This window comes from Monodelphis domestica, chromosome 7 (genome assembly GCF_027887165.1).
Source record: "Monodelphis domestica isolate mMonDom1 chromosome 7, mMonDom1.pri, whole genome shotgun sequence".
Classification (NCBI taxonomy): domain Eukaryota; kingdom Metazoa; phylum Chordata; class Mammalia; order Didelphimorphia; family Didelphidae; genus Monodelphis; species Monodelphis domestica.
In genome coordinates this window covers 101,724,486-101,738,660 of record NC_077233.1, presented here as the reverse complement: position 1 = coordinate 101,738,660, position 14,175 = coordinate 101,724,486, and the positions used below count along the sequence as shown (strand labels likewise).

The 14,175-nt window shown below is 36.4% G+C and overlaps 1 protein-coding gene across 4 annotated transcripts in view; it reads right to left on the bottom strand.

Annotated features, from left to right (window-relative positions):
- RNF20 (ring finger protein 20) overlaps nucleotides 1–14,175 on the bottom strand; it is a 28,131-nt gene that overhangs the window by 13,810 nt on the left and 146 nt on the right. The window contains exons 1-9 of one of the 4 annotated variants that reach the window (XM_007499644.3): nucleotides 14,044–14,174; nucleotides 13,258–13,425; nucleotides 9,746–9,913; nucleotides 9,472–9,619; nucleotides 9,129–9,311; nucleotides 7,767–7,885; nucleotides 2,038–2,184; nucleotides 1,866–1,943; nucleotides 1,576–1,695 (exon numbers count right to left, since the gene is read on the bottom strand). In XM_007499644.3, coding sequence (XP_007499706.1) covers nucleotides 1,576–1,695; nucleotides 1,866–1,943; nucleotides 2,038–2,184; nucleotides 7,767–7,885; nucleotides 9,129–9,311; nucleotides 9,472–9,619; nucleotides 9,746–9,913; nucleotides 13,258–13,386 — 1,092 coding nt within the window. In that variant the 5' untranslated portion in view covers nucleotides 13,387–13,425; nucleotides 14,044–14,174. Of the gene's footprint in view, nucleotides 1–1,575; nucleotides 1,696–1,865; nucleotides 1,944–2,037; nucleotides 2,185–7,766; nucleotides 7,886–9,128; nucleotides 9,312–9,471; nucleotides 9,620–9,745; nucleotides 9,914–13,257; nucleotides 13,426–13,529; nucleotide 14,175 lie in introns of those variants that run through there. The other 3 variants (XM_007499645.3, XM_056805297.1, XM_007499643.3) reach the window with 3 other exon arrangements.

The window sequence follows — 14,175 nt, the reverse complement described above, 5'->3', positions numbered from 1 at the left end:
TTTAGATCTAATACAAAAAGGTGATAAGTACCTATAAAGGTTAAATTAATCACTAAAAGGTCAAGCAACTTACAAAGAGCAAGCTTAGCAAAGAGATGTGAAATACTCAGAAGATATAATCTAATCAGAAAAGGTGATAACAAAAGAAGATGTGAACTAAGAATGGACAGTCCTGGGGAAAAGGGTCTACTGTGATTGGTAGATGTGAAAATTTAGGGGAGGTGGCATAAGAGAAAATTCTCTTTAAAAGGAGGTCAGGAGTTCAAAGGAGGGTCTCTGAACTTAGTCGGAGTTTGGAGTTAGTTTGGAGGAGCTGGGTCTCTGAACTGAGTTCAGGAGTTGAGGATTTCAGTGAAGGACTGGAGTTTTGCTTTAGGATGATCTTGTGGTAAGTGATAAAAGACTGACTAGTCTCTCTTAAGGCTCAGGCCTAGGCCATTTGGCCTAGACCCTTCCCACTATTTTCTCTTTCTCTCTCTCTCTCCCTTCCCTTAAATTCCTTCATTTGTATTAATTAAAATCTCCATAAAACCCAGCTGACTTGGGTATTTTCATATTTGGGACTTTTTCCCATTGCGACCACTTATTTTTTATTTAAATCAAGACACTAAAAATTATCTTTACAGTTTTAGTAAGTCACAGTCTTGAAACCGACATTTTCACGGTTACAACTTTTAATTGATAAAGGGACTGGCCTTCTCAAAACATCTCAAACATCTCTGTAACTATTCTGAAGTAACATCTTTCTCAGTCTAAAATGAAGTGGAAATGCTACCTCCTAACTAAACAGATCTATTTTCTGCACAAGTCTATAGCCATTAAAAGAGCAATTTGACTGATTTCATCACTAAAGCAGAGAGCAACTGCAGAATCTTTACTAATGGTAGCAACAGAAAAACAAAGCTGGGAATGAAATCTCAGGCTAAGCAAAATACAAGTAGACAGGAAAAAGTCATCTTTCACTTATAAATGTATAATCCATTTTCATCCAAAAGATATTCCTTTCATTGTCTTCTATAAGTTAAATATAGATAACCATATAGCAAAAATAGAAAAACAGCCCTAAGGATGGACATCACTAAAGGGAATAAACTGATCAATCAACTTAGTTAACAACTTCCAATCAGAAAAAACAATATGCTTATCTACAATTCCCATCATGTACCACAAGATGGCTGACTTGACTGAGAGCAGTATTCTCATTTCTATTATAGATTTAGCAAAGCCCAAGAATATACTTTCATAAGTTAAAAAAAAAAAAGTACTAAGTGGAAATATGCTAGTCAGTTATCAAAATATTTTATTTGTATTTTACAATTATTGAACATTAAGAATGAAATAGATCAAGTGCATACCAAGGATAAATGAAGCATTTTATTTACTAGAATAATGGAAAACTGGTATTTTCATATTCCTAAATTGTACGACTAAACATAACCTAATCAAAACAACACAAATTTTTATACAACCTTCTGAATTATTTGTTTACCTACAGAAGAAAAACGTTAAGGCTTACCCTGAGCAAAGAGTTAGCAAAAATGGCCTATGAAGTTTTCTGGGGAACTACTATCATACCTTGAGCTTCTCATTATGGGCAGTCACTTCTTCCAAATCTTGCCGAAGCTTCTCCAGCTCACAGAGACGGTTCTGAGCCAATTCTTTGTTTTCTTCAAGTTCAGCATTCATCTCTTCAAACTTGAAGGCAGGGGAAAATGATCAAACAAGATCAGAAGAAAAAAATTGCCACTTAAGCATCTTTCCTTCTTTCTTTTCTGGATACACTGTATTTTCAACTTCCCCACTTGATAACTGCAATCCAGTCCCTCAAAAGCACAACCTTACACAGCCACTGAGACTTTCTTTACCTTTCGAGCATTAATAGTGATTGTGCCACCATAGAGACTGCTCCCAGCTCCATATACTTTATAACCTTTGGAATTTACCTACAAAGAAAGAAGAAATTCTTTAATAATATCTCCTGGGATTTTTATCCAAGTCCCAGGTTGTCACCAACCTCCCAAAATCAAGAATACTCACTCTTTCTAACACTTCAGCAAGGTGCCGATTGAGGCGCTGCTCTCTCTTGCGTATCTTGTCAATATCCCACTGCAAATCATCAATCATCGTCTCTAAAACTGATACCCGTGACTCAGCAGTTTCTACTTTACTCTGCAACTTAGAAAACTGTTGACCCAAGTTCAGGCATTCAGAAGAAGAGAGAGAAAACGATAAAAAGAAATTATTTGGTATAGCTGACCTAGTTCTCAAATCTCTCATAGCACTAAAACATAATCACAGCAAAGATGGTTTATGAAAGGAGGCAAGTTTCACCCAAGGACAAAAAGAAACTCATATTCTTAATAACAACTCCTTACATTTATATCACTTTCAGATTTGCAAAGCACTATTTACATTCTATTTCCCTTACTCTTGTCAATGAATTCTGGACCACTACATCTTTATGAAGTCCACAAGACCAACAAGACTGGACCACAAGGAAAGCAACATCTAATACTCTCTAACTATCCTATCCCAATAAGTACCCTTTGCCAGGAGAGGAAATTATAGTATCTATCCTCGTATTGGTTCTATACCATAAAAAGTTAAGAGTAACAAAACTCCCTTAAATCTATGAGACAAATACTACTAGGAACTGAAATTAAAGCACACATGGAGATAACTTCACTTTCTCTTAACATTCAATTTACTTTCATTATAAAACTTTCATCTCTTCAGAGACAGATCAACATAAATGTGTGAAAACTACCTAGAATTTTAACTATTGAACAAGAATTTCTTTTGGTTCTGAAACTAACAAGAGATTATAAGAGTTCTGCTCTTACTATATTTAGGAACTGTAACATATTTCTCTTGTAACAGCATGTTTTAGAATTACCTGTCCAAGTGTCTTCTTTTCCTAGTAGAATAAGTGCCCCGGGGTCAGGGAACATGTCTTAAAAACAAATTTCCTATTTCTTAAAAGTTCTCTGAAATAAATTAATTCAAATGGGAAAAAAAAAAGTTCTCTGAACAGCAAACATCTAACATTTACTCAATGTTCTATGTGTCTGCCTAACAAGAATCCAGTATTTTAAAACAAATGGTGGTTTGTTCATAAATGATAGTTTCACAACTTTAAAACCTTTTTGTTTAATCTGCTTTGGCAGACAAAAGAAAAACTGCCAATAGTCCAAAAATTTCATCAAAATGGCATATGGTTCAGTTTCAATTTGAAGGAAAAGACTGAGTTTGATATTCCTAAGGAAAGATAAGCTCATCATCTTGTTCTATAAAGTATCAAGTATGCATTTGTAGTTCCTATAGTAACAAAAACGTTTGCCATGTTTAGAATGGGCAATGAATAGTAGGTGGAATATGGATGCAGTTTTTAACCTTCAAAATCTTAGGGTTTTGATTCTACTCCACTTCAAACCTTTTCTCTTTCAAACTCATTTTTCAACTTACTTTTCAGTTCTAGTATTTTGAGAAGAAATTATACCCAAGAATTTGCCTTACCACATCTCATCTAAAACTTTTAAGTTCTTATAAACATTTCCAACCTAAAAACCAAAATAGAGATTTGTGAGATAAAAAAGAATTTATAGTTTAGAACTTGTCTCTTGTTTTAAAAAATATGTGCCTTGGGGGCAGCTGGGTAGCTCAGTGGATTGAGAGCCAGGCCTAGAGACGGGAAGTCCTAGGTTCAAATCTGGCCTCAGCCACTCTCTGTGTGACAGGACACACAGCCACTAGCCCTGGGCAAGTCACTTGACCCCCATTGCCTAGCCCTTACCACTCTTCTGCCTTGGAGCCAATACACAGTACTGACTCCAAGACAGAAGGTAAGGGTTTAAAAAAAAATGTGCCTTTCCAAGTTGGTAATACTGACTTAACAGAATAATAAAAATAATAATAATAAATGTATTTATTATGATGAAGCACATTTATATATATTGATCTTCAGAAGTCTCCTGGTAAAAAGGAGACATCATACACACAAGAAACCCAATATTCAATTTTTAAATGAAGAAAAAGCATTTATTAAGCCCTTACTCTGTGCCAGGCACTGTGCTAATTGCCAAAAATACAAGAGGGCAGCGAAGTGTCTCAATGAATAGAGAGGCAGACCTAGAGACACAAGGTCTTGGGTTCAAATACAGCCTCAGATATTTCCTAGCTGTGTGACTCAAATCCGCAAGCCCCACTGCCTATATTGATTCTGAAATGGAAGATAACGGTTTAAAAAAAAAGAATACAAATACAAGCTAGCAAAATACCTTTCATATTCCAATAGCTTACATTCTAAAAGGGAAAAACAACAGCAATAGCAGAGGTAAAGGGAGAAACTGGGCAGTCTGGTATCACAGACCAGCAGTATAACTTGGTCTAGGACATAAAATTAAACCCTGTCTAGCAGAGACCAGAGACACAGGGCAGGCATGCACGGTTCATTAAATTTAAATGAATTGGGACAGCTAGGTAGCTCAGTAGATAGTCAAGACTGGAAATGGAAGACCCTGGGTTCAAAATCTGGCCTCAGATACTTCCTAGTTGTGGGATCCTAGGAAAATCACTTAACTTCAATTGCATAGCCCTTGCCAATATTCTGCCTTGGAATTGATATTTAGTAACTTTTTGCTTCATATTACATAAAAATCTCTGTATGTAGGGGTCTGTGTAATGGTCCATTTAAGTAAAGCAAGAACTGTCTAAAATAGATTATGTATGAATTTTGATTATAGGTCCAGCAGTCTTTCAATTATAGTATTGTACTTTTCCATTCTAATAACATTCCAAGTAAAAGTGAGAACTCTTCCTATTCCTATTTCTAACTTATTTGTTATCAACAAATAAACTTTGTTTGTAATATTTCATTTATAATATTCCAATTCAGGTAAAAATAGCACTGTACTCTTAATACCCTCTGATATAGAATTCCATAAGAGTAACATGGAAAAAAACATAAATTATTTCCTTTTAAAATAATAACTATCATTTGCATAAAGCTTTTAGTGCTTGCAAAACACTTCCACATATATTATCTCATTGGATCTATACAACAACCCTAAGTACTATTATTCTCTCCATTTTATAAAGAAACCAATGCAAAAAAATGTTTAAGTGAGCTTTTCCAGAATCGAAGAGCTATTAAGTATCGGAGGCAGGATGTAAACTTAAGTCTTCCTAAATCTAAGTCCAAGACTTAAGTTAACATTACTTTAAAATCTTAAATAACTCAACTGGGCTAGTCATCTTTCAGAGATCTTTGTTTTTTCCAAAATCTCAATTTTAATATTACTATATAATCAATATATTTAATTCCTTTTCAGAATCAGTTATATATTAATGTATAGATTAATAAATCAAATGCAGTAGTTTCAGGAAGAGGTAGTTTATTCTAAAAGATAAAGTGAAAAATGATTCTGTCCATGGATTCTTGAATAATTACAGTGATGCTACTAATATTATTGTCCTCAATTGCTACCTCACACCTATCAGTCTGGCTAATATGACAGTAAAAGAAAATCATAAAATGTTGGAGGAGATGTGGCAAAAGTGGGACACCAATGCACCATTAGTGGAACTGTGAACTGATCCAAACATTCTTGAGGACAGTTTGGAACTATGCCAAAAGGAGTATAAAAGTGTGCATACCCTTTGATTCTATACTACTACTAGTTTTCTAAGACAAAGAAATCCAAAAGAAAGAGAAAAAAAATCTCTGTACACAAAAATATTTAAATCAGTTTTTTGTGGTGGCAAAGAATTGAAAATTGAAGGGATATCCATCAATTGGGGAGCAAGAGCTAAACAAACTATGGTATAACTGTGATGGAACACTACTGCAGAATAAGAAATGATGAGCAAGATGATTTCAAAAAACCTGGAAAGACTTGTGCAGAGTGAAGTAAGCAGAACCAAAAGAATATTATACACAGTAACAGCAAAATTACACAAGATTCAATTATGAAAGACTTAGCTATTCTAAGCAATATGATGATCCAAGACAATTCAGACTTATGATACAAAATACTATCCAACTTCAGAGAAAGAACTGATGGATTCTGAAAGCAGATCAAAGCATGATTTTTCACTTTATTTTGTTTCTACCTGGGGATTTTGTTTTGAGTATTCTTGCACAACATGACCAATGTAGAAATATATTTTGCATAATCACACATGTATAACCCAAATCAAGTTTCTTGCCATCTTGAGGAGGTGAGAAGAGGAGGAAGACAATGTGGATAGGAAAGCTTCAGAAGAATTATGTTGAAAATTGTTATTACATTCAGTTGGGAAAGGAAAAAAAATTTTCAATAAAAAAAAAAGCAACATTAGCCATTCACGTTCGGAGTAAAGAGTAAAGAGGTGAAGAATAAATTAAATATGACAAGTTTAGAAAGGGAGCAGTAGTTCTTGTAAGCAGCCCAGAACTGGCTATTCCAACTATTTAAACATCTGGTTTTTTACCTTAATTATTTCTTGCTTAAAAATTCACAGAAATATACCTCATAAAAGAGGTAACTAGGTCATGTAGTGGCCTGAGCACTTGACATGGGAGTCAGAAAGACCCAAATTTAATTCTTGTTCAGATACTTAGTAGTTGTGTGATTCTGGGAAAAATCCCTTAATCTTCCTCAGCCTAAGTTTTCTTATATGTAAAATCAGGATAAAAGTATTTATCTGATAGGGCTTGTTCTAAGGAGGCTTGTTGTGAGGATCAAATAGGAGAATATATGTAAAGCATTACACAAATCTAAAAGTGCTGTATGTCAGCTAGTGACTATTATTCGACTACCCCAAGAGGAAAAGAGGGTAATGTTTATCATTCCATACTTAAAGTATGGACAAGTTAAGTAACTTATCTAAGGGCCATACTTAGTCATTTCAAGAACTAGAAAATAAAACCAAGAGCTTTTTTATTCCAGCCCAGTATTCTTTGTAGTAAAATAAAAACCTATCACCATAAAACTTAGGTTTGGACATTTTATCCTTTTCCTTTTGTAAATTAAGAAGTCAAAGTCAGAAAGTTAACTGACTTGGTCAACAGGAGAAGTTAGTGGTAAAATTAGACCTGAAATGCAATTGCCACAAATGTACTAGTTCAGGCCACTGCCTCATGCTCTATGCTAAATTTCTCTGTCACTTCCTCCTTATATTCTTCAAATGTTTTTGGATTTGTTTTAGGCAGTGTTGGGGTTTTTTTGCTATTACTCTCAAACAAGGGTAGAGTAAGAACTAGAACCCAGGTTTTCTGACTCCCAGTTGTATAATTAGAATCTGCACCCCAGGACTCTCTCTCCCAGAATTCCATGTTCCTTCTCACATTATATACTAACGTAGGGAAGATATAAGTTTTGTGTAGCTCTGCCCTCACGGGCTCTTTTCCTTGATCATGGCTGGGAAAGCTGGCTTTACTCAGGCATTTACTTTTGTCCTTTTATTTTTTCTACTTCAAGTGATTATTAATAAATCTTATAAAATATAATACTTGGAGTTATTGGATATTAATTTATATTTTACACCATCCAGAACTCTTTCCCTACACCACAGGAATTCCCTTACCCTTTCCATATGGCTTTGATTCTTCAGATCTGGTTACATTGTAGTTGTTAGGCTAAGCTGCACACTCTTCTAACAAAAGCTTTCCTGATGGTACAGTGATCAATGTAGTACCTAGTATTCCAGATGAAGTCCAAAAATGTGCCAGACAGAAAATATACAAAACACAGACAAAAGCATAGCTCTCCCTTCTGGTCAATTACCTCCTGCGACATGGTGCGGTGCTTTTCCTGAAGAAGGTCTGCCAATTCCTGAAGCCGTCCATTCTCATGGGACAAGAAGGAGTTCAGCTCCTGGACTGCTTCCTCTACAACCAAAGCATCTATAGAGAAACAAAACAGATGAAGCATTTATAAGTTAAGTTACTTCAGTGATGGAATGATCATGTCATCTTTTTAATTCATATTCATCACTATTATTAAGAACTCTATGGCGTATACTTTCAAGACTTTGAAGAACCACTTATGTAGTTACTCCCTTAGCCAATAAGATCAGAAGTCATCACTGTCTTCTTGTCCCTGTACTATTTCTGTTTTAGCTCTACAATTCATTTTTCATAGATTTATACAACCAGCTGGAGGTCTTTCTCTTGGTCTTTTAAATATTTCTTGGGTGTTAATGTTGCAGCACTATGGCTATTCATCTGCTAGCCTTCACTACATACATTCAGACTATACATTTCTTAATAATTTATGCTTTCTGTCTCTAAATAATCACTGGTAACATGCAGGAATCTATTCATATTCACTTTATTATCTCTGTGTTATCCTTTGGCTCACCAGAAATTTTAATTCTTTGGAGATTGTGATATTCTATAACATATAGCAATATAGCATCACTTGGAAAATAATGATGTGTGAAAAGATTTTTTTTTGTATTAGGAAACAGTATGGAATCACTGAAATCATTGCACTGCTTCCCAAATACAATCCAGCCTAGTCTCTTACTCCTATCCTAACATCAGTAGTTGGCATTTATATATAGGACTTTAAGATTTGCAAAGTGCTTTATAAATGCTTTATAAACATTATCTCATTTTTTCCTCACAACAATTTTGGGAGTCAAGTGCTATTATTATCACCCCCATTTTACAGATAAGAAAACTGAAGCAGACAGTGGTTAAGTGACTTGTCCAGGGTCTTGTAGCCTGTGTCTAAAGATAGATTTAAATTTAAATTTTCTCGACTCTAGATCTAGGAATCTATCCACTATACCACCTAGCTAGTTGCCTGTTTAATTCTGGGCCCCCCTCATTATTTATCTACAGTTCTTTTCTAAGATGATTACATCACTGAGCTGAATTCAGTTACATGTCATAAACTAAGTAGTATGGGTCTAGTAGAACATAAACTCCTTGAGGGTTAGAACTGTTTCATTTTTTAATTTATAACTCCAATTCCTAGATCCTTTTTTCCTTAAGTGAAAGTGAAAATTTAAGCTAAAGGGAATTAAGGATGAGTTTACATCTATGTGGGCTTTGAATAAAAATATCTGTAGAGGCATGATAAAAACAAGAATAAAGAAGAATTTCCATTTTCCCCTATATCTCTCAATACTTAGCTCACCTCCACTGTTTAGTTTGCGAAACAGTAAATCCACCTTTTCTTGCAATTTATCATAGACTGTCACTATCTGAGACACAGCTCGACGAGAGGACTCCACACGCTCCTGTAGTTGTGATTCCATCTCTTCACTGGTGCTACTGGCCAAAGTAGCAAGGAAGGAGAAAGCTGGCTCTAGTCCCTCCCCTAAAGACAGAGAATGAGAAGTCAAAGAAAAGCAATATAACCACAAAACCAGAAAGCATAAAATCCTCTTATCCTCCTGAACTGACATAATGTTCTCATAGCAAAATTACACTGCTAAAAGCATACACTGATTATGGCATTTTATTACAAAAATACTTACCTCTTTCTCTGTCATCTTTACGTTCCTGATTGCTATCTGAATCTGGTTCTGGTTCAGGAACTACAAGGGCTTTTCTTTCTGTGAGAAGATCTCCCAAGCCCTGTTCCAGATCATAGCGTTTAAGGATAATGCGGATGTTTTCGTCAAACTGAAAAAAAAAAGCATACAATAGAAAATGATAGCTTTACTCTGGAGTTAAAGAGTTATAAGGAAAGCTGCAATTGTCAAATTAGGAGCAAAAGATAAAGGCTAAATAAGCAAATAGAGCACCTACCTGGCTCCAATATCGGTTAACAATCAGTAAAGAAGCGTCATCAGTGGCCTGTCGGCGCTCCAGTTTCTCAATATGTTCACGCAGCTCATCTTCAATAGCCTGTCTCTGATCCAACATCTCAGCCAGTTTACGATTTTTGGTCTGCAGCGTACGAATATCCAACTCCTCCTGTCACAGAATATCTATATTGTTAATGTCACTAAAACATCATTAAATAAATTAGTTGAAAGTTCAACTATAACAATTTATTTATTGTGCTAATAATACATTATTTATACTATGAAAGAAATAAAACTACATAAAACTTCAAGCACTGAATCCTAAAGGGATTCAGTAAAACTTTCAAACACTGAAAGCAGTAAAAGGGAAGAAATAAGGAGGAAAGAAAGGGGCTAATAAAGTTCAGGGAATATAGCATAATTAAAAGAAAAACTTAAACATACTCAAGCTTCAAAATTATACTGTTCTTGTAGTACATAATGTGGGTATATGCATGTGTGCCATGTATGAATACATAACACTTTGCAAATTTCATATAACTTGATAGCTATTAACAGAATAACCTTCCAAATGAAACTACCTAATAAAAACATCCCAAACAACAAATTCCTTAAATGAATTCAAAAACAGCCTTATACAAAGTATTTCTTTTCAACAAGTAGTATTAGAAGTTTCAGTATATATGTGTATAGCGTGTATATGGCCAAATGCCAATACATCTCTTCACTAGAGCTGATTCCATTGCCCAAATCATCTCATTTTAGAATCATTTCCCCCTACTTCCCTTTTGAAATGGTTTTACCACTTGTAACATTGTTTTAGGATAATCCCTTAAAATCTTAACCAGTTTGTTTCTAAGGAAAAATAGTACCTACTCTACAGAGAAATTATAAGGAATAATGATCCATAAGTGTATGTTTTGATTATATGTACACACTCCACCAAAAAACTGTTCCAGTGCCTCATCATACTGTGGAAGTTAAACTAAATTCTTTAAAGACCATGCAGGTGAAATATAAATTCTGCAAGTAGGAAAAGCTTCAAGCAATAATCCAATCACAAAACCATAAGTCTATCGCCCAAGGATCAAACAAACTAAACAGAGATATTCATCTCCAGAAAGTTGGCTACCAGATCATTACTGCTGGCCACAACTCAGGAAGTTGATCCCGAGATGTGGAGGTGCTACACTTTGCCATCACAGTACACTGAGAATATCATAAACTTTCAAAGTTATGTTTACATATATACATAGAAAGATATATATATATATACACATACACACACATATTTCTATTGATACATATGGAAAAATACTTTTGAGTCAGGAAGATCTGATTGAAATCTGACTGGCCTGACTGGCCTCAGACACTTATTAGCTGTGTGTCCCTAGGCATATCACTTAATCTCCATCTGCCTAATTGTCCTCGCCTTTAAAACGGGGATAACAATAACAGCTGCCTCCCAGAGCTATTCTAAGGATAAAATGAGACATTTGTAAAACATTTTACAAACCTTAATGCATATATAAAATTATTAGCTGTTAATATTTAAAAGATCCATGATTCCTTTCAGGGTGAGGGAAGTATTCAAGAGTTTACATGGAAAAAATACAATTACCCTGGAACAACTTGGTGATGAAGTCTCTCCAGACTTGATTAGGCTGGTTACTTCATGACATATGATACAGTCTATCACTAAACCTATATTTGAAGCTTTCGAGACTAAGACCTGCCAAAGCTGATGTTCTGGTAGTACTGGTTTCAAGAAAAAAATATGTAAGAAACACTATGACAAGGCATCAGAATAGGACTTTGAGGAATACCATAATAATAATAATAATTATCATACAAGAATGTTTTATCATCTGTGTGAAGGAACAGATTGGTGCAGATCTCAACCCAATCATATCTTATTCACATTAAGAGAAAATGTTAACCCGGACTTATACATCTTGAGATTTTGTGGCCTTAGTGTTACCAAAGACAGAGGGTCTGGGATAGCTAGGTGGTTCATAAATTGAGAGCCAGGCCTTGAGATGGCATTCCTGGGTTCAAATCTAAACTCAGACCCTTCTTAATTGTGTGACCCTGGGCAAGGCACTTAACCCCAATTGCCTAGTCCTTACTGATGATCTTCAGCCTTGAGATAGATACATAGTATCAATTTAAGGCTTCCCACTTCACATATCTAGAAAATCTAGACTACTCACTCTTCCCTAGCTAAAAATAGCTAGAATAATATTAGCTAAAATTTATATAGCACTTACTATGTGCCAGGCACAATGATAAGTACTTTATTTTTATTTTTACCTTTTAAAACCTTACCTTCCATCTCAGAATCAATACTGTGCATTAGTTCTAAGGCAGAAGAACAAAAAGGGCTAGGCAAAGGGGGTTAAGTGACTTACCCAAGGTCATACAGCTAGGAAGTATCTGAGGCCAGATTTGAACCTGGAAGTGTCTCTAGGTCTGACTCTCAATCCACTAAGCCACCTAGCTGCCCTACCTAAGTATTTTACAATCACTTTTTCATTTGATCCTCACAACCACCTTGAAAATATGTGCTATTACCCTCATTTTATAGGTGAGAAACTGAGGCAAACAGAGGTTAAGTGGCATTCTAGAATCACACAGCTAGTAAATATCTCAGACCATATTTGAACTCAGGTCTTCCTGACTAAAGCTCAGCTCTTTATTCACTGTGCCACCTAGCCGTTTTATTATCTGGTCTATGACATTATTCTTGAATTTTCTTCATGTGGAATTACTCCCTCACACTTTTCCCCCTATTAAACCCTTACCTTTCATCTTGGAATCAATATTACATATTAGTCCCAAGGCAGAATGGTAAAGGGTTGGCAATGGAGGTTAGGTTACTAGCCCTGAAGCCCACACAGCTCTGAAATTCTTTTTTTTCTTTCTTTTTTCTTTTTTTAATCTTTATCTTCCATCTTAGAATCAGCACCATGTATTGGTTCCAAGGAAGAAGAGTACCAAGGGCTAGGCAATGGGGGTTAAATGACTTGCCCAGGGTCACATGGCTAGGAAATGTCTTAAGGCCCGTTTTGAACCTAGGACCTCCCACCTTTAGGCCTGGCTTTCAATCCACTGAGCCACCCAGCTGCCCCCTGAAGTTTCTGAGGTCACATTTGAACCCAGAACCTCCCCTCTCTAGGCAGCTCTCAGTCCACTAAGCCACCTAGCTGCCTTACTCCTACACACTTATTGAAAAACCTACTCTTCCTCCAAGGATCAGATCAAATACTAATTTTTATTACATAAAGGAATCCCCCCAACCATTACCTAAAAAAAAAAAAATTCATCTTCTATAGTCCTGTACCTGTCTTTTAAATGTTAAAGTTATTGCAGCTATCTTGCAAGGTCATGAACAAAGGCTAGGTTGTATTCACTTCTGTATGAAGTACAGTGGTTAGCACATAAGGAGTATTAAAAAAATATTTACTAAATAGAAATTACTTGGTAAAGAAGGTGTATATCTGGCATACATACCGTGGAAGACACACCCCCTAGTTTAATAGTTTCTACTGTGGTCCCTGAGTCTTCAACAGCAGCCTTCTTTTCTGGAGGTACAGAAGTACCTGGCTCTCCTGCTGCTCTCTTATTGCCGATTCCTGACATTTTGACCCAACAGATGATTGTCAACTTTTCTGGTTGCTCCTGAAAAGAGTTAATTGATATGAGATCAGCCACAGTTATGTCAATGTTATAAATAAATAAATAAACGTGTTTTAGGGCTCAAGCACTAAAGACATTGTGAAAACCTTCAATTTCTCCCACTGACTTCTCTGGCTTGTGTCCCATAAATTTCACCAGAGATTCAGAATGGTCTTGCCAGATAGGGGGTGAGGGGAGTGGGGGGCGGAGAACTGAGGGGCTCAGAAGTCAGGTTATGCTTTAGAAGCTGGTGCTAGAGGAGTCCTGGAGTTGCCAAAGCCTACGCTAGTTTGATTTGCAAAGAGAGAGGGGACATCCTCAGGTTTTGAACGGGCACAAGGAGTGCCTGGCTTAGACAAGGAGCCTGGGGTAAGGAAGGGAACAGGGCTCGGGGAAAGCAGAAAAGGAGATAAGATGAAGGAGCAGGAGGTAACACTCCAGTGGAGAGAATGCAGCGGGAAGGCGGGATGTGGAGATTCCCGCAGCGAAGATACGCGTAGGGTCCCGGATATGGGACACGTCGTGCCCCACAAGCAGAGGAAGGGAGTTAGCACAGTTGAGCCCGTATGATCTGAGCTCCTGGCCCTAAGCTGTGGAAGCCGGTTACATGATGACACCCACCGAAGAACCCTGTGGCGCGGGGGTATTACAGCAAGAGCCGGAAGTTCCGCGCTCCTTCCGGCGGAGACTAATACGCGAAGAGAGGTGGGTTCCCCTCCCTAGGGTATGTGGGATAAGACCTCCAGCAGGGAC